Here is a 21,817-nt window from a genome sequence, read left to right on the forward strand (position 1 = left end):
ATGCCCTATACATTAGAGATGCACCCACGCCTTCGCAGCTAAATGTGCAACTGTACATTTATGTAATGTTATGTTGTATTATGTTATCTTATGTTATGTGCAGCAGTGCAAATGTACTGTTTGTGTGCTTATGTGCTGAGGTGTTTTTTCCTGTTCCCACACTGTTCTTATCTTTATGAGGATAGTCTGAGAGCTGCTTTTTTGTTTCCCTCTCCTCTCCCAATGTCATGCTGTATCTGTTGCGAGAGTTAGGAGAGAGTTGAGATGGCGCCGCATATGGCGACTCGGTGTGTTTGTGCATGTTGCTTTAATGCTTTAATGTGACCTGTACCTACGATACCAAGACACATCCCTCGTGTGTGTAAACATACTTGGCAATAAAGCTTTTCTGATTCTGATTCTGATTACAACTTTCCCAGCCGATACAGATTTTAACCGATTCCGATTTCATTTTTTCTAACCACTTTACAGCACACACAAATATTTATTTTCTATCTTTTCTTTAATAGAACATTTTGCACAGAACATAGAACATTTTTTGAACAGATAATGGATCACTATAAAATAGAACTATATAAATTACTCCTGGTGTGGGAAATTCACACACATCTAAAGTATAATGTTAGAACCATTTCCTTCTTTTCACATCCAATATCACACTAAAAATGATTTTGGTTTTTGGTGTCGTCCCTCCACGCCCTACTTTTTCCTTGCAGGTGTTGCCTATTGCATACTTGTTATCTTCTGCTCACACGCTGAAGAATGTCCAAACTGCTGACATGTTGCAGGTTCATTCACGAGGTTCCCTACATGTGCGAGAATAGTGCCGCCATGCGCTTCACACCACGAGCAGGTATGCGCCACGCACGGTGGAAAAGTTGAGAGAAAGGAAAAAGAGACCGTGCTGTGGCGTCCGTGTGTGCGTGTGTCCTTGAGAACTGTAACTCGTATAACTTCTGTTGTCAGTTAATTGTAGCGTTGACCGGCATGAAATCGGCATATGTCAGACTGACCTGCCGCTCGCCGGTCATGGCCGAGCACGTGAAAACCGGCCAATTCTGGTCACCGGCCGGTCTATCTGTGCATCTCTACTATACATAGTTGCAAGACCTAAACGGAAGATCTATTTAAGGCATTACAGGGTCATAGCAGAGCTATTTACAAGGCTATCATTTTCTGTTTTATATTTATACCATGGATTGGGGGCTATCATATGAATGAGATGAAAATATGCCCAGTTAACGCTTCCTCCATGTTTATCATCTCCTTTCTGTGGCACTGCTCTCCCATATCACAGAAATAGTGCACTATATAGTGTGTTTGTCATTTTGTAGTAGAGTTACTATTACATACCCACAATGCATATCTAATTTGAGTGTACATACGATGTACCCTACTGTACGTGTTTTCCCGGAGGAAAAGAAGAAGCAGAAGGACTTGTTTGATCATTCCCTGTATAGTTCACTATTTAAAGCGCCCATATTATGCTCATTTTCAGGTTCATAACTGTATTTTAAGGTTGTACCAGAATAGGTTTACATGGTTTAATTTTCAAAAAACACCATATTTTTGTTGTACTGCACAGCTCTCTCTTACTGCTGCAGATCCTCTTTTCACCTGGTTTCTGTTTTAGCTACAGAGTGAGACCTCTTTTCTTCTTCTTCTTCTGTACTATCTTTGATTGCACTCGCACATGCTCAGTAGCTCAGATGTAGATCATGTCAGCTAGCTAGCTCCATAGACAGTAAAAGAAAGCCTGTTTCTCCAACTTTGGTCAGTTACAAGGCAGGATTAGCTGGGAGACTTCTAAATGAGGGCGCACATGGAAGTAGTTCTTTTGTAGATTATGGTGAACTTGTGTGTGTTGTAGCACTGCTTTGGTGTTGATGTAGTTCTTGGGGTCTTAAAAAGTCTTACATTTAACTTGAAGAATCCTGGGGGTACCCTACTGAATGCAATTTATTATCCCGTCTGTTAAGACATGTCCACAATCTTTCACAATTTGCAACGGAAGGTTTTGACTGAGCATGTTAACATAAAATAATAATAATAATAATAATAATACAATCATGCAATAGACTAATTTTCATTATTATTATTACCGTTGTGTAAGAGGGTCAATCGTGTTTGTGTTATGACGCACAGACAGCCTTATAGCCTATTTTGGTTTCACTTTTAATGACAGTAGGTTATGACTGTATGTTGACATGAAATAATCATGTCTTATAACTTTGCTATAAAATATTATTAATTTATAGCACAAAACCCGGGACCAGTTTCCTCGCATATTAGCATCATGATTTGTATGCATCTAATGGTAACCACTATTTGGCGAGTCCACTAGCCATCATGGATGCGTTGTTGCTAATGGAAGGCACAGACAAAACTGTGTTTATTTATTGTAAAAAAAATGTAGTTTGAATTTAAATAATTAAAAAAGCTTTCACTGAAAAGTTATATATGTTTCATTATTAGTAGCCCTTCAATAAAAACAGTGAAGTCTTGCAAACTTGATTTTATAGATTTTACTTTAAAATCAAGTTTGTTGAGATATAAAAAGTATCCACATTTGACGACCAAATACATTTTCCTAGCTAGCTACGACACACATATCATATCATAACTCAGCCAAATTAAATGTTATCCGCAAAGAACTTAGGAAATTTGTTCAACATTCCACTACGATGCTCTGTACCAAATTCGGCGAAGATCGACCACTAGGTTAGGGGGCGCTATAGTCAACATAGACCAGTTTGGGCCTTTTAACCCCTTCTGAGGTCGAGCATGTAGTATACAATGCCAAACGGCACTTCTGATTCATAAATTTATAATTATAAATAGTAGAAATGTAGGGTCTTTTGGAGATAACAGTTGCCCCTTTCTGCTGATGTCTTTGTTGTCTTCCTAGCCCTACAGAAGGTTTTGCATCCAGCCTAGAAGTCCAGATTTTTTCGGGTCTTTGTGCAATTAATCCATACTGTTACATCCAAGATTGATACATTGTGTGTAAGAAATGTTAATAGTTTGTCCTTTGTGAGTTATAACTTATAATGTTCAATAGGTTTATTTTTGCACTGGATGACTCCAAATATATAGAACTGTAGATGTGATGCTCGTTCGGCATGCCGCTCTGAGGCTCTGTACCAGATTTGGCGAAGATTGGCCATTAGGGGGCGCTGTATCTAATGTAGACCAGTCTTTGGCCCTTCTACTCAATCAATGTAAATGGATATTTGCAACAGCAGAGTACTGCAGACCTAGCCTGGCTCCACCCTCATACGTACTTCTGCTCAATTTTCATTTCGCTTCAGTACTCTGTCTGGGTTTGCGGTATAGTCTTGGGTTTTCTCGACCAAAGTTTTTGGCGGTCCCATCAGCGAACAGAGGGAGTGGCTGAGAATGATGACGTTGAGGCCATGCGCTAGAGTTGCGTTGTGTTGCTCTGGGCAGATCCAATAGTTTTAAACTTCAACAGAGTACCTACCTTCAAGGAAGTTAACGCTTGTCAATGGAGAGTGGCCAGACTCTCTGGACTAATGAAATGGACCAGAGTCTGGTAGGACCAGGCTACCGCAGACCTTGTGGATCACACCTCTCGATATTCATAACGTTTGCCTCCCCACGTAACACTTTGGCGCACTCCCCGGGTCATCGGGGGCGAGTGGTGCACTTCCCTGGGGCATCAGGGGCGACTGGCATCGGAGGCTTGGGCCCCATCATAACTGCTTGCATATTTGTATTTCCTATGTAGCTTTTGCAAACAATAGACATAGCTGTGCTTTGAGCTTGATTCTAACATCAGGATTCTAATATGCTCATAATGACAATGTTAAACCATAGGTTAATGGTGAGGTAACCGTATGCACATTGAAACAGGACTTACTTGCTGTAATCATTCCTCATCATACCTGCCATATGTGCAATTTTAATGTATTGATGGGGGACAAAATTCTCAGTCCTCTTTCTGCACAAATACATTTGGAAATGTATTTCTATTAATATGAGGCTTCAGTAGTCTGAGTAAGACAAATCAAGTTAGTATATCTTCCAGTGTGAAAATTGCCTCTTTGTTGTTGAGCTGCTGTGGAAGGATAGTAACACAAAGAAAGAGTGTCTTACTAAAAACACTATAACTTTAGAAGATAGACTCTATTTTAATAACTCTGACTGCTGAGGCCCCATATTAAGGTAAAGGTACTTTATTTGTCACATACACGTAGCGAAATTAATTCTCTGCATTTAACCCAAGGGAGCAGCCAATGACAGCACCCGGGGACAAACTCCAGATCTGAGCCAGTGCCTTGATCAAGGGCACTGACTGGAGAACCTAGTACATGTACACCAGGAGGAAACCCACACAAACATGTGGAGAACATGCAAACTCCACACAGAAAGGCCCCGGAACGACCTGGATTCGAACACAGAACCTTCTTGCTGTGAGGCCACAGTGCTAACCATTGGGCCACCATGCTGCATATTAGCTTCAGATATACTTTGCGATACATTTTAGCATTGACTGTGGTTTTTGTTACCTATCAGCTGCACAGTTTTAGTCTGCCATATAATCGTCTCTTCACCTCCCAAAACTTGGGCAAGATACTTGGAAAGTGTATAGAGCTAAGCTACCAGTTATTCTAAGTCAAATTAAGCTTTCCTATACTGAAGCTAACATTAGTTCCCAAAGACAATTTGACAAGCTAGGCTTTGGCAACATGGAAAAAGTAGTTTACTAAATTGAAGCTTTTTGTTTTATACATCCATGTACAGGACATACACGTCCAGAAAGCTCTGCTGTGCTAGAGCTTTAGAAATGCTTTAGGAAAAGTAACTTGTGTGGACGCTACCGCGCTACTTGATCAAAAAAAGCTAAGCTTCTGAAAATTTGATTCAGAAAACAGATGGATTGAAGGCAATCCATCCAATAGTTGTTGTGACAGTTCACTTAAACAAAACATGTCAAACGTATTGTGCTTTAGATGTCAGGGGATCACTACAGTTGCTAGAATTCATTTCATTGCAATTCATCCAATATTTGTTGAGATATTTCAGTCTGAAACAAAGTGGTTGACCGACGGACCTACAGACATTGCCATCCCTAGAGCCACGTTGCCAGATCCAAAATGTGGTCGACCTTAACAGACTAAAATAGAAAGAGAAGTCAATAGAAGCAAGTCTGATGGATCCACTAGGGTCTAAGACCCACATACCTGAGAGCTGTGGCAATAGAACAGGATTCTATCCAGACCCAGTAAGACTATATATAGTTTTGACCTGGCCTGGTTCGTGATGGGACTGTGAAGACCTCTACTTTGAAGATGATTTTTTTGTACAGGGACAGGTTCCACCTGTTTGCTTGATGGATGGATGGATGCATGTGGAAAAGATGTAGCAATAATTATTCCCATTTTGATACATTGTTAACAACACAGAATCCCCTGAATTCCTGTCAGTACCCTTCCCTTTTATCTGTTGGTGAGGAATTGATCTGTAACTAAGTTGAGATAAGCTGCTTATCTCCACTAGTGTCAGACTGCATGATCGCAATTCAGAGCACATGCCACATTTGGCTGAGTGATATTCTGGCATTCAGTCTGTAGTAAAGAGGGCTGTATAACTCTATAAAGTTTATTTGACCTAATTGAGAAAATACAGGATGTAAACAGTATACCTCCAAGCAGACTGCAGGCATTCACCATTACTTTTTATATTAGGCAATGTAGAGGATGCCTGGTACTTTCTCAGTAACAGTTGACCAAACACAGATGAGCACACAAATACATACAGTACAGGCCAAAAGTTTGGACACACCTTCTCATTCAATGCGTTTCCTTTATTTTCATGACTATTTACATTGTAGATTCTCACTGAAGGCATCAAAACTATGAATGAACACATGTGGAATTATGTACTTAAACAAGTTACAACTTGTATTTTAGTTTCTTCAAAGTAACCACCCTTTGCTCTGATTACTGCTTTGCACACTCTTGGCATTCTCTTGATGAGCTTCAAGAGGTAGTCACCTGAAATGGTTTTCCATGGTCTTGAAGGAGTTCCCAGAGATGCTTAGCACTTGTTGGCCCTTTTGCCTTCACTCTGCGGTCCAGCTCACCCCAAACCATCTCGATTGGGTTCAGGTCCGGTGACTGTGGAGGCCAGGTCATCTGGCGCAGCACTCCATCACTCTCCTTCTTGGTCAAATAGCCCTTACACAGCCTGGAGGTGTGTTTGGGGTCATTGTCCTGTTGAAAAATAAATGATGGTCCAACTAAACGCAAACCGGATGGGATGGCATGTTGCTGCAGGATGCTGTGGTAGCCATGCTGGCTCAGTATTCAATTTTGAATAAATCCCCAACAGTGTCACCAGCAAAGCACCCCCACACCATCACACCTCCTCCTCCATGCTTCACGGTGGGAACCAGGCATGTAGAATCCATCCATTCACCTTTTCTGTGTCGCACAAAGACACGGTGGTTGGAACCAAAGATCTCAAATTTGGACTCAGACCAAAGCACAGATTTCCACTGGTCTAATGTCCATTCCTTGTGTTTCTTTGTCCAAACAAATCTCTTCTGCTTGTTGCCTCTCCTTAGCAGTGGTTTCCTAGCAGCTACTTGACCATGAAGGCCTGATTCAGTCTCCTCTTAACAGTTGTTCTAGAGATGTGTCTGCTGCTAGAACTCTGTGTGGCATTCATCTGGTCTCTAATCTGAGCTGCTGTTAACTTGCGATTTCTGAGGCTGGTGACTCGGATGAACTTATCCTCAGCAGCAGAGGTGACTCTTGGTCTTCCTTTCCTACTTTGAGGAATCTAAAATATAAGACATGTTTTCAGTTATTTCACACTTTTTTGCTAAGTACATAATTACATATGTGTTCATTCATAGTTTTGATGCCTTCAGTGAGAATCTACAATGTTTGCATTGAATGAGGTGTATCCAAACTTTTGGCCTGTACTGTGTATTCATGCTGACTTTTATGTTTAACACAAGCCAATGCCAGAATCTAATGGCTCAAATAGGCTTACAATTTTTGCTATGCACACATAAGTAATACACAAACAGTCCCATCTGGAAATATGTCAAGCTTTAACTGTTAACAGCCATCTCTGACTGTGTTGGTTCTGTTCTGATTGCCTTCACCCCAACAACCCTGGAGAAGGGTGAGACATAATAAGTCACACAAATGGAAATACAGTGCACACTTTCTCAATTCACTGAGTTGCACACACACACAGACTCACAAGTAAAAACAATACCAGCGTCCCTGTCGCGGCTGCTAACAATCAGCTTCATGATCAAAGAAAGTTTTTGTATTACGTCTACACTGCAGTCCATACTCGCAGTAAAGTAAGTAGTAGTAAACATTTGATTTTGCAACATGTAATTAAACCAACTTAACAGGTACGGACACAAGACAAGGGGAACACAGAGGCTAAATACATGAGGTGATGGGTAAATCAGAAACAGGTGAGACAACAGGTGAAGCACATCAGGGCGGGGCAGGACAATCAACAAAGGCGGGAAAGAGAAAGCAAAGCTAGACATGACAAGACAGAAAGCAGATTAGCAAAATAAAACAGGAAACAGGAACACAGACAGAAAACATGAGGACAACTAAACACAGAAACGTGACACAACACAGGACACAGTCAAGAGGGGATAAACACAATAAACAGGGAGAAAACTAAACAGAAATCTACAAAACCGGATACAGACAACAGAAATGAACCAACAGGTAACAGAAACTGAACAAAATGCAAAGCAAAACACTGAAACTATAACACTAAAATAATTTCAGAACACATGAGGAAGTGCTGTTATTAGAGTATTGCTCCAAGGACAGCACAATGATTTCAGATCCTAAATATATGTTTTTGTGAAAAAGCTTAGATTTTTTATATAGCATGAGCAGACTCAGTAATTGAGGAACTGAAGACAGATGCTGCTGTGCTGCTCTCTATGGGTTGGCTGTAGCACAGTCACTGCTGTGAAATAGAAAAACACCTACTCTAATACTAAGTTTTTGGGAGGTTGCCCCTTTGGGTAATTTAGTCATAGAGCTCTGAGTTTGTTATTATTATTATTATTAGGGCTGTCAAAACTAAAGTGATAATAACCAGTTAATAGAAATTCCTTTTAACGCCACTAATTGTTTTGACGCGCAATAAACAGTTTGTGAAATCAGGAAGCGATGCAGCAGTATTGTTGTGGATGGTTAGCAGAAACAAAGCTCCTTGAGCAGAAATGGATAAAGAAAAGGGTCTTTTGAATGGCACCAGACTAAAGTTATCTGTACTGTTGATGTGAACCAAGTTACCACCAGAGTACGTCTAGTCTCAAATACCACTCGCTGGCCAAGCATACGGCTGATGCAGACAGTGTTGTGCCTGAACACGTTCATTGAACGATAGTTCATGAACTCGTTCATATTTTGGGCGAACGTGAACTGAACGTACTGTATTACTGCCTGACGAACGTTACTGTGAACCCGTTCATTCTGGTGTCTGTGAACGGCACGCTCTCTCAGTTTAACCTCGTCCAATAGGGTGCCAGATTTCTATAGAGCCTTCCAGGCCAAAACCCGGCTAAAACACACCATAAACAGGCCTTGATATGTAGCGGAAAAACCACCCAATCTGGCAACACCAGCCACCAGTGTCACATCAAAACAAAAAGCAGCGTGGAGGCTTTGTATGATCATTCAAACCAGTTTTATGACGAGGTCGGTGAGGATGGAAAAATCTTACATTTCTGTGCAAACTTTGCCCGCCGGCTTTCAAAAAGAAAATCCGCACTTCAATCACATCCACAGCAAACCTGAAACGGCACGTCGAACTGATTGGAACTATGAACTGAACTAATTCATTTTAAAATTTGTGAATTGAACTTTGAACTAGTTCATGTAGAAAGTGAACTTTCCCAACACTGGATGCAGACACCCCCTTTGCCAAAGGTACGCCAAGCTGGATAATATATCATGTTCTCATATGTGGTTGCTTGATGGGCTTGAGTTTGCCACATTCAGCTTTCAGCATATTTTTGGAGCATACAGTACCTTTGGGATTAATCACGAGTTAACTATGGACAATCATGTAATTAATGGTGCTTAACTATTTTAATCAATTGACAGCCCTAGTTCCCATTTAAATTAAAAAAATGTTTAATACATATTCTATTTTGACAACTTTCTCTCCCTCTCCCTTCAGGATCCGGCCAATGCACCCAAGTCAGAGCCAGCAGTATGTTATGAAGCCCAAATACTACCACACACACACCACGCACACACAGACGCATGTCCAGTCCCAACCTGAGAGGCCCATCCCGCTAACAGTGGCACACAACCCCATCCATGGTGAGTAAGTCAGCCTGCAGATCATCTACCTTGTGGGTGCTGTGTAAAACGATGCTTTGGAATAGGGTTTTGAATGCATTGGCCTAATGTCTCTGTGGTCTAAAAATCAACCTTCTGAGACCTGATACTGAGAGGTCCATCACATTACCAGGCTTTTGCTTTGGTTAAACGCAGACATGAAAGGGAGTCTTCCTGATTGGACATTCCATAAGCTTCATATTTGGAAAAAAGTTGTAGAAAGCCTTTTGTCTCTCCAGAGGGAGCTGTGTTAAGTCTGAGAAATTACCAGCCCCAACTGATGATGTCTCCAGTACTACATTTTAATAATAATAACTTACATTTCACAAAACTCGAAGACACTTTACAGAATTAACTGGACACACAACACACATTTTCAAAGACTACAAGTTTGAATGAATGAATCAAATCTAGGGAGAAAGAAGTTAGAAAGTGAGTCTACCAGACCTCTGTAGGCCGCTCCTCATCTCTGTGTGAGGCTACATTAGCAGCTGCTATCATAACACACCTAAATCTTAGACCAGACTGTTGGTGGTCGAGTTGCATTGTGGGAAATGTAGATGCCAGGTTTTGACAAGGAAGAAGAATGTGTGGAATAAAAAAATGATATCTCTGGTTCTGCTGCATCGATTTGGATCCTTATTTGAACTGTCCATCGTGAGTCTGACAGTGCTATGTGAGTGCATTGATAACTAATATTATTCTGTTTTGTAGTATTTACTAAATATAACCACATAATCAACAAACATGAAAGAATAACATCAGAAAATGTGGATGGAATTTCAAAATGTAAACTTTGTTTCTGGTGAGAAAATCTGTGAGTTCCAAAAGAAACTTATTTATCCCAGGAAGTAATCATTTTGAAACCACAGGGGAAAACTTCAACCTTAATACTGTATACACATACACACATGCCACACACAAAACACATGACATCTGATCTAACACTGAGGATATGGAGAGAATATGGAACTAGCAACTGGGCAGTTACAGGATTTGTTCAAATTGCAGCTCCAGCGGTAATGGCATAAAGACTTAAGCATTGCCTGCTGCTTGGGGCTGTCGAAAATGAGTTATTAGTCTCATTTTCTAAGGGGCACTTTCAGACAAAGGCAGAGTGTGAGAGTTAGCATAGAATAGATATAGAATAAAATAACTGTCATCTGGGGGAGAACCCCCCCAATTTGCTGAAACAACAAGGGCCTGGATGGATAAGAAAGGAGGAAGGCTGTGGAGAGGGGAGCCTCTGAGTACCTGTTATCTGCTCACATTAAATTCTCTGTGCTACAGCCTTCCCACAGAAGAAAAGGGGAGCCCAGTGGTACATGGCTGCTGACACACAAAGGCATGGATAGACCACTGCCAGAGACTTTCAGTTTGTTAATAAATGGATTTCAATTCAATGGAATTCAATGGATTTATAGACACCATATTCCCCCACACCTTCAACTATGCAAGGCTTATGTTCCTATTGTGGATGCCATTGGCTTGTGGTATTTACATTTTTATGAGACACATTTTATTTTTGAGCTGCACAAACCATTTAGAGAAAATCGTTTTTGGACCAACTCTGGCTGGCAGTCAAACTCTTATAGATCTGACAGTTCAACAACAGCTATAATTCACCAGCTCGTGGTTGGTTATTGTGGCTTGTCATAAATTCAAGGCTGAACTCCAATGTCGGACTCGCCAGTATGCATCTATGAATAAGTCAATATTTTTCAAAGAATCTGTAGACTGCAGTGTAAGCGGTTGTGCCCCTGGCCACAGCCAGACAGACCGACTTGGGGATATTAAAGGGGAGGTCAGCAGACAGATCAGTGTTGATGCTTGCTTTTGCAGTGCTGTAGACTCAAGCGGACGTAGACATGGCCACAGTGAACCAGACACAGTTTCAAAATAACCTCCTCAGCACAGTTTAATTCCAGCTAGCAGTTTATAAATGCCAGAGAAATGGCCAGACATCAAAGGTAGGGAAATGGGACGCAAACCCATATAGAGAGGTAAGCTTCAAAGTAAACTTAGGTTATCTGTAGTAAAATATACAGTATATGAGAATAGAGTTCAGTAACATTGTATTGAGTCTGAATCTAGTGTAACACCTGCTTATTGATTCCAAAACCCTTTACATCACTTATTGAATCCATTTAGGTTCAGTTTCAACGTTAGTAAGTGACAAACCTACTAATATTCAAGCTACTTGAATCACTTTTTTTTACAGACAGTAAAAAGTGTAAATTATTTAGATGTCATCATTCTACATGAAACCATTCATATTTACTATCTAATTGTCCTAATAATTACATTGAATTTTCTGTACCTTCTGTAAAAAAGAGAGTGGAAGAGATTCAGGGGGGAGCATTAATTTGGCATAAAGCACAATATAAAAATTATATCTCACCAGTGAAAAAAGGAAAAAATCACCTTTGGATAAAAATGAACAGAGGTATAGTTAATAGCACCAGATATATATATATATATATATATATATATATATATATATATATATACAGTGGGGGAAATAAGTATTTGACCCCTTGCTGATTTTGCAGGTTTGCCCACTTACAAAGAATGCAAAAATCTACAATTGTAATCATATGTACATTCTAACAGTGAAAGACAGAATTCCAAAGAAAATTCCAGAAAATCACATCATATGAATTTATTAAAATTGATAACCATCTGATGAGGAAAAACAAGTATTTGACCCCCTTGGACAAACAGCAAGTATTCTGGCTCCTACAAGCCAGTTAGTCTTTCTTTAAGACACAGCCCCAATCCGAACCAATTCTCTACATCAAATACACCTGCCTCACCTCGTTACCTGTATAAAAGTCACCTGTCAACACCCAAACAACCAGCATCCAACATCACCACCATGGGCAAGACCAAAGAGCTTTCTACGGACATCAGGGACAAGATTGTTGATCTGCACAAGGCTGGGATGGGCTACAAGAGAATCGGAAAGCAACTTGGAGAGAAAAGATCAACCGTCGGTGCAGTTATAAGGAAATGGAAGAAGCACCACACCACCGCCAACCTCCCTCGGTCTGGGCCTCCACACAAGATCTTGCCTCGTGGGGTGTCCCTGATCATGCGAACGGTGAGGAATCATCCCAAAACCACAAGGGGGGAACTGATGAATCAACTGAAGGCAGCTGGGACCACAGTTACAAAAGAAACGGTTGGTAACACACTACGCCGTCATGGATTGAAATCCTGCAGCACACGCAAGGTCCCCCTGCTCAAGAAGAAACATGTACAGGCCCGCATGAAGTTCGCCATTCACCACCTGGACGACTCAGAAGAGGCCTGGAAGAAGGTGATGTGGTCAGATGAGACCAAAATAGAACTTTTTGGCCTCAACTCAACTCGTTGTGTTTGGAGGGCAAAGAACACCGAGTACAACCCAAAGAACACCATCCCCACCGTCAAGCATGGTGGTGGCAACATCATGCTTTGGGGGTGCTTTTCAGCCAAGGGGACGGGACAACTCCATCGTATCGAGTATGTTCTTTGGGTGATGTGATGTGTTGGGTTTGCGCCAGACATAGAGTTTTCTTTGATGGCCGAAAAGTTAAATTTTAGTCTCATCAGACCAGAGCACCTTCCTCCATACATTTTGGGAGTCTCCCACATGCCTTTTCGTAAACTCAAAACGTGCCAGTTTGTTTTTTGCTGAAAGTAATGGCTTTCTTCTGGCCACAAAGCCCAACTCTATGGAGAGTATGGCTAATTGTCGTCCTATGTACAGATCCTCCAGTCTCTGCTGTGGAACTCTGCAGCTCCTCCAGGGTTACCTTAGGTCTCTGTGCTGCCTCTCTGATTAATGCCCTCCTTGCCCAGTCCGTGAGTTTTGGTGGGCAGCCGTCTCTTGGCAGGTTTGCTGTTGTGCCATGTTCTTTCCATTTGGTTATGATAGATTTGATGGTGCTCCTGGGGATCATCAAAGATTTGGATATTTTTTTATAACCTAACCCTGACTTGTACTTCTCAACAACATTGTCCCTTACTTGCTTGGAGAGTTCCTTGGTCTTCGTGGCACTGTTTGGTTAGTGGGGCCTCTTGCTTAGGTGTTGCAGCCTCTGGGGCCTTTCAAAAAGGGTGTGTATATGTAATGACAGATCATGTGACACTTAGATTGCACAAAGGTGGACATCATTTCACTAATTATGTGACTTCTGAAGGTAATTGGTTGCACCAGAGCTTTTTATGGGCTTCATAACAAAGGGGGTAAATACATACGCACATGCCAATTTTCAGTTTTTTATTTCTAAAAAATAGTTTTATGTATATATATTTTTCTCATTTCACTTCACCAACTTAGACTATTGTGTTCTGATCCATCACATACAATTCAGATTCAAAAACATTGAACTAAGGGCTGTAATGTAACAAAATAGGTAAAAAGCCAAGGGGGGGGAATACTTTTGCAAGGCACTGTATGAAGACTTTAGAACCAAATATTTCCTAAAATTTGAAAAACATATACAGTGGGGGAAATAAGTATTTGACCCCTTGCTGATTTTGCAGGTTTGCCCACTTACAAAGAATGCAAAAATCTACAATTGTAATCATATGTACATTCTAACAGTGAAAGACAGAATCCCAAAGAAAATTCCAGAAAATCACATCATATGAATTTATTAAAATTGATAACCATCTGATGAGGAAAAACAAGTATTTGACCCCCTGGACAAACAGCATGTTAATATTTTGTAGAAAAGCCATTATTGGCCAGCACAGATGTCAAACGGTTTTTATAGTTGGTGACAAGGTTTGTGCACATTTCGGCAGGGATGTTGGCCCCTCCTCCCTGCAGACAGCCTCCAAATCATTCAGGTTCGAGGTTGTCGCCTGGCAACTCGAATTTTAAGCTCCCTCCAAAGATTTTCAATCGGATTCAGGTCTGGAGACTGGCTAGGCCACTCCAGAACCTTGATGTGCTTCTTCTTCAGCCACTCTTTTGTTGCTTTGGCGGTGTGCTTAGGGTCGTTGTCGTGCTGAAACACCCATCCTCGACCCATCTTCAGCTCTCTCACTGAGGGAAGGATATGTCGGTCCAGAATTCCACGATACATGGCCCCGTCCATCCTTCCCTCAATACGATGGAGTTGTCCCGTCCCCTTGGCTGAAAAGCACCCCCAAAGCATGATGTTGCCACCACCATGCTTGACGGTGGGGATGGTGTTCTTTGGGTTGTACTCGGTGTTCTTTGCCCTCCAAACACGACGAGTTGAGTTGAGGCCAAAAAGTTCTATTTTGGTCTCATCTGACCACATCACCTTCTTCCAGGCCTCTTCTGAGTCGTCCAGGTGGTGAATGGCGAACTTCATGCGAGCCTGTACATGTTTCTTCTTGAGCAGGGGGACCTTGCGTGCGCTGCAGGATTTCAATCCATGACGGCGTAGTGTGTTACCAACCGTTTCTTTTGTAACTGTGGTCCCAGCTGCCTTCAGTTGATTCATCAGTTCCCCCCTTGTGGTTTTGGGATGATTCCTCACCGTTCGCATGATCAGGGACACCTCACGAGGCAAGATCTTGTGTGGAGGCCCAGACCGAGGGAGGTTGGCGGTGGTGTGGTGCTTCTTCCATTTCCTGATAACTGCACCGACAGTTGATCTTTTCTCTCCAAGTTGCTTTCCGATTCTCTTGTAGCCCATCCCAGCCTTGTGCAGATCAACAATCTTGTCCCTGATGTCCGTAGAAAGCTCTTTGGTCTTGCCCATGGTGGTGATGTTGGATGCTGGTTGTTTGGGTGTTGACAGGTGTCTTTTATACAGGTAACGAGGTGAGGCAGGTGTATTTGATGTAGATAATTGGTTCGGATTGGGGCTGTGTCTTAAAGAAAGACTAACTGGCTTGTAGGAGCCAGAATACTTGCTGTTTGTCCAGGGGGTCAAATACTTGTTTTTCCTCATCAGATGGTTATCAATTTTAATAAATTCATATGATGTGATTTTCTGGAATTTTCTTTGGGATTCTGTCTTTCACTGTTAGAATGTACATATGATTACAATTGTAGATTTTTGCATTCTTTGTAAGTGGGCAAACCTGCAAAATCAGCAAGGGGTCAAATACTTATTTCCCCCACTGTACCAGGCTTCACTACCTACACTGAGGACAAAAAGCTTCCTTTTCTATTAGGGGAAGATAAAAGCACGGCATGGCTAGCAGCTAAATATGTCTTCTCCTGCCACAATACAAGGCTAAATAAATAGAAAATTGTATAATCATTTACATTTTTCTATTATTTTGTTTATTTGTTTTCTTTTTTATATATAATTGTTTCAACGTACCCTTTGAGGGACATGCACTGAATTTGTTAAGTATCTGTATTTATATCATAATTACTTGTATTATTATATCAGATGTATTTACTCCTTGTTGTTGTTTATATCTATGTTTGTTCTTATGCTTTGGCAACACAGATGTATTTTTTGTCATGCCAATAAAGCAACATGAAAATTGAAATTGAGAGAGAGAGAGAGAGCGAGAAAGAGAGAGGTCTAATTACGTTATGTAGGACATTATTTTATTATTTATTTTGTAATTTGTATAAATACACCTATACAAGTAGTTTTGTTCCCCATTGTATTGGCTTGCTCTCTTATGGACATAACATGCACAAATATATATTCAAATATACTTCATTTTTTAGATACTTTGCACGTTATTTTTGGCCAACTTTGACAGCCCTACTCTGAATTAGAAAGCTATGAAAAATTTCCCCCGCTCCGAGATGCCAAATGACATGTATGCCAGTGCACCCAAGGCCCCCATCCCCCAATTGCACCCATTCGGTTAACCTAAACACCTTTTTAACCTCCGTTAAACAGAGCAATGTGAGCTGTCATTTCAATCACAAGATAGCATTAAAGATCAGCTGGTGAATTCCTGACAGTTTGGTTTTGTGGACACTGCAAAAAGTAGAGTTATACATCTGTGTGTGTGTGTTTGTTTGTGTGTGTGTGTGTGTGTGTGTGTGTGTGTGTGTGAGTGATGAGGTTGGAGCCCAACAGGATATCTGTCATGTACTTCACAACAACTGTCAATTCAGGCCCACTGATTGCAAATTTGCACATCTACAAATAGCAATTAAGCCCTCTGAGTCTAAATTAATGGAAATACCACAGCTGGATTTTACCCAGCATGCAGTCAGTGCCACACTTGCCACTACTGTAAAAGTAGCAGACGAGTTTGCTCTTCTAAAACAGGAAGCTTGCAGCCTTTCTTTCAGCCCTGTCTCACGCGACAGACAGCCTGTCAGCAACTGGCTTTGGTGCCACATCTGGGAAAGTTATTCCCCGTCTCCCCTCAACTATTCCTCAGGTCTCCCACACTGCCAAAACACCCTCAGACAAATGTTAATAGTCTTGGCCCTGACTGAAGGTTTGGGCAGAGAAGATTACATTGACCAAATAAGAGTGCCATGATGTTGTGCAATCACAGAATGGATTTCTGGCACAACTTCAGCTAGTGCTACGTTCTAGGACACCAGCAACACTTGTATAAAATACAACTTGTTCTCTGTACAAATGTTGCATTGACCTCTCATCATGGTGTTAAAAGAGCACTCCACTTATTTAGCATTACACTCCTATGGTATTGTAAGACTCACGATGGACAATTCGAAAAAAAGGTTTAAAATCAATGTAGCATGCCTCTTCCTTTTTTTAAACCTGGTGCCAACATTACCCTTAATGCACCTGACTGCCGACAGATTGATTGGAGATTCGGGTGCATTTTGCTAGTAGGGGCTAATGTAGCCTTGAGCCACTAACCTTAAGCAGAGGTGAAGAGCAGGATAATTTCAGTTTTATTTATAGTATCAAATCATAACAAGAGTTATCTCAAGACACTTTACAGATAGAGTAGGTCTAGACCACACTCCATCATTTACAAAGACCCAACAATTCCAGTAATTCTCCCAAGAGCAAGCATTTAGTGCGATAGTGGCGAGGAAAAACTCCCTTTTAGGCAGAAACCTCAGGTGGTGAGGAAAACTTCCTTTTAGGGAGAAACCCTAAGGGATACAGAGGTCCATCTGGAGGTCCAAACCTCCAGATTTTTTTTACTTTTCAAACTTGTAGTCTTCAGCCCCTACAGACTCAAGTGAACTCATTTGAGGATATTTATCAGACTTGCACAGCTCCCTTTGGAGACACTGAATGCTTTAAGTAAGTGGTTTTCACATATAAATTACAGACCTGCCAACATGTACGCGTTTTGCGTAGTAGATATGCATTTTGACATCAAAATATGGAGATACGATTTGTCACTTTAAACTACACGAAAATCAGGTGACTGCTTTGAGTTCACTCGTTGACGTGCAGTAGCTGTCTCAGTCTAACTCTTGATGATAGTAGCAAAGAATTTCTAATATAGGAAGAAGTTCCACTCCCTCGTTACTTCCAGCTTCTGGCGCTCACAGGCCAGTGCAGAATGAATGGGGCTCTATGGAGCTATACCCCTCAAAATCCACTTTTCTTAGGATATAATTTTTTGTCTAGTAATTTGAATGTTGCTTTCGAAAGGGGAGGCAAATAAAATACACACTGCTTGGTGTTCAATTTTTTTAAAGTCGTTTTTTTGTTCTAAAAAGCCTTTTAAAATGTCAATGACATCATACACATATACGGCTGGAGATACTGCTTCACGGCAGGCTCTGAGTCACTTCCTTTGTTCTCTCGAGGCATCAACAACACATCTGATAGGTTAGACTCTCCCTGTTAATACAACACATCTGATAGGTTACACTCTCCCTGTCATTAAACGTGCTGGAAAGAGGTTTGCTAATGTTTTAAAGACCTCGCCGAAATATTCACTCTGACATTCTGGTTCCGCTTCAGATGCCGTCAAGCGGGATCTCCGATCGTAATCAGTCCTTCACTGACCAATCAGCATTCATTAGCAGAATGCTAGCGTGTTATGGGCAACAACGACTCACCCTGTAAGAAATCCAAAGGACATAAGTACTCGTTCATTCAACTTTTGACCTATAATCCATGCTGAACTTGCAAAAACTACAATCAAATCTGAGGTTTCCCAACGACAATCAGGCGAAAGAGACACATTTAGCTGTCTAACTCCATAGAGTCCCATTCATTTTGCAACCAAATTCGGTACAATGGGGCTGAATAGGGAGTAGAACGGCTTTCCGTAGACCGGCTTTGATAGTAGGCAGCTAAAACTTATGGCTAAAACAGTGTAGCAGCAAATAATTTCTAATATAGGAAGAAGTTTCACTCTCTTGTTACTTCCGGCTTCTGAACTGGTTGCAGTTCCACCAGAGTTCCATATAGGGGGCGCTCACAGGCCAGTGCAGAATGAATGGGACTCTATGGACGGTTGTACATGAATGCCTCTGCTAAATGTCTCCATAAGATTGACATTGCATATCATGCTTCTCTGCGGTTCATTACTAATTGTAGGGTCTTGACCCATCACTGTGAACTGTATTCTCGAGTGGGATGGCCTTCTTTGTCCTCCAGGAGGCTGGGTCACTGGTGTACTTTCATTTAGAAGGCCATGCTTGGTCTATTGCCATCCTACATCTGTAACTTAATCTCACGGAGGAGTGTTGGCTCTCATTGTTTGCGTTCAAATGATCTTTTGTTGCTCGCTGTTCCACTTGCCCGTACAGAACTGGGAAAAAGGGCTTTTGTTTACTCAGCCCCCCACACATGGAACATGTTGCAAAAAGACTGGAAATTGACTGAATTACTTTCATTGACCGCTTTTAAGTCCAGATTGAGAACACTTGAGTCGATCCTTTGTAACTGTTTTTCATAATGTGTATGTAATTGTATTGTATGTTTGAAACTCTTTTGCTGCTTCTTGGCCAGGACTCCCTTGAAAAAGAGGTTTTTAATCTCAATGGGACTTTCCTGGTTAAATAAAGGTAAAAAAAAAAAAAAAAAAATGGAGCTATACCCCTCAAAATCCACTTTTCTCAGGTTATCATTTTTTGTCTAGTATTTTGAATGTTGCATTTGTTCTAAAAAGCAAAAACTACAATCAAATCTGAGGTTTCTCAATGACAATCAGGCGAAAGAGACACATTTAGCCGTCTAGCTCCATAGAGTCCCATTTGTTTTGCACTGGACCGCGATCAGCCCCAGTGGAACTCTGGTGGAACTGCAACCAAATTCGGTACAATGGGGCTGAATAGGGAGTAGAACGGCTTTCCGTAGACCGGCTTTGGTAGCAGCCACGAGCATGCTGGACAAAAAAAACGAAAGAAGAAGAGTTCGACCAATCACACCGTCGGGTCCCTTCCTCTAATGTCAAGCGGGGATATGTCAATGATATCGGCTAGTGATAGTAAAATGAAAGCATCAAATGCAAGTGTTGTTCATTCCTCCCTCATTCCCGTTTAGTTTGGTTTCCCCCATATATCTATTGAGAATGAGGACATACGTCACGATTTGGGAGGTGTCTGAGCCCGTCCACCATTTTGGGATCCTACACTATCGGTTGCCAGGGGCAACAGTGTCAGAGCGACACAGACACAGACACGGAGCATACACTAAAAGTTCAGTTTTTGCCGCTGACAGACTCAGATTATTATTCTAAGTGTGTGACAACATTATGGAAAGGATCCCTACAGAGATAGACCTTTTAGTTAAAGAGTAAGATCCTTTTAATTTAACATGAAACAGCCCCGAAATCACCATCACCAAACTCTACCAGACTCCATGTAAATAATCAGGACTTTTATCATCGTAAAACACACTTCATTCAAAGTGGACAGAAACTAAATAAAACTAACCAAAGCCGTCTTGGTTCATCTTTCCACTGTTCCAACAATCAGCACTCTGGTTTGGTTGAAATAAACCCTTAATTCACCCATTTACATGTGGAGATATGCTCGTTCAATACACGCTAAAAGTCCTGATTATTTACATGGAGTCTGGTGCAGTTTGGTGATGGCGATTTCGGGGCTGTTTCATGTTAAACTAAAAGGATCTTACTCTTTAACTAAAAGGTCTATCTCTGTAGGGATCCTTTCCAGTCAGTGTGGTGTATCTGTGCTGGACCAGAGAAAGGTCCTTTCTTCTAATTGCAGCCACCCAAGAACTCCGACGTTTCCTTGTCACATCGGAGACATGCTCTCCTTCATGGTTCTCCTTTAACACATGGTTCCTACAGTTTCCACGACAATTGTGTGAGACAATGGAGCATTTTTTTTTTTTTTTTACAAAGCAGTGTTTTCCAGGCATTTAAGAATAGTGAGGAATTGCAACAACCTCCTCTGCTACCAACACAAACAATGAACGGTTCTGGCGGGTAGTCTCCCAAAATGGCGGAAGGGGGCGGGGCGCTGTGTAGTGATATCATCTCCACATTCTCAATATATCATATATCTATATATCATATATCTATGGTGGTGCTTGCAAAGGTAAACGGATTTGATGTATAAAGGTGAAATTGTGAAATGGATTAATTTACATAGCCTACCTGTCAACTTTGGAGAAATATTATTTATTTATATTATTATTAATAAAGCCTTGCATTTATAAAGTCTTGGATTTCGTTACAAAGGTCTTATATTGTTTTGCCTTTCCTAGGATTAAGTTCATACCGTAACAAAATTAAAAACTGACCGGAGCCCGTCGCTGGACGCACCGGACCGAGACACAAAGTAAACACGCCTCTCTGACCGGTACCGGGGGGTTAGCGGTTAAACTGAGCGGAGGATGTGCGGAATGTGTCGGTGTGTGTCGGACCTTGGCTGGCCGCTCTGCACCTTTAGATAAAGCTCAAGCTAACAGACTAACGGCTTATTAGCTAGCCACACACCGAGCGGTAACATCTGCAAAGATTGGCTCGGTGAGCGCATCAATCTGCCCGGTGTGCGTCTTATAACAAACAGAGCGAGCAGCCGCAGGACTCTAACACCTGTTGATCCGTGCAGGACTTCACTGTGAGCGGACTGTTTAGAGACGATGTGACCGGCAGGTAACGTCAGAGGTTATCTGCTACTGTAGCAGAGCTGCAAGGAAACGCTGAACTGAGCTGTGTGTTTCCAGTGTTAAACACTGCTGCAGGTGTTCATGCACGACTGTTGGTGGTCTCCAGAGGTGGAAGACTTATTCAGATCATGTATTGCAGTAAAAGTAGAAAAAACAGTGTTGTAGAGTTACAAATTACTTGTCAGTTACAAGTCCTACATTCAACATCTTCCCTAGGTAATAGTACAAAAGTATTATCAAAATATACTTAAAGTACCAAAAGTAAAAGTGCTCATTATGCAGTGTAATATATTTTATTTTGTTGGATTATATTATGATGCAATTAATTGTATTAAATATGACCGATAATTTAAATAAAATGTTTTATTTAATTAAAGTAGCCTACTTGAACATAATTATTTTCTAAGGTTTAAAATGTATACAGATTTGACATTTAATGGCACATTTATTCCGCGTGCGTGCTGCCGT

General features: G+C 41.2%; 1 protein-coding gene across 5 annotated transcripts in view; it reads left to right on the forward strand.

Moving 5' to 3' along the window:
* Positions 1–21,817, forward strand: part of ltbp1 (latent transforming growth factor beta binding protein 1) — a 239,834-nt gene that overhangs the window by 59,014 nt on the left and 159,003 nt on the right. For all 5 annotated transcript variants that reach the window (XM_028602867.1, XM_028602868.1, XM_028602869.1 and 2 more), the window contains exon 4: positions 9,208–9,353. In XM_028602867.1, the coding sequence (XP_028458668.1) occupies positions 9,208–9,353 (146 nt within the window). The remainder of the gene's footprint in view (positions 1–9,207; positions 9,354–21,817) is intronic.

The sequence above is a fragment of the Perca flavescens genome, chromosome 17, assembly GCF_004354835.1.
Source record: "Perca flavescens isolate YP-PL-M2 chromosome 17, PFLA_1.0, whole genome shotgun sequence".
Lineage (NCBI taxonomy): Eukaryota > Metazoa > Chordata > Actinopteri > Perciformes > Percidae > Perca > Perca flavescens.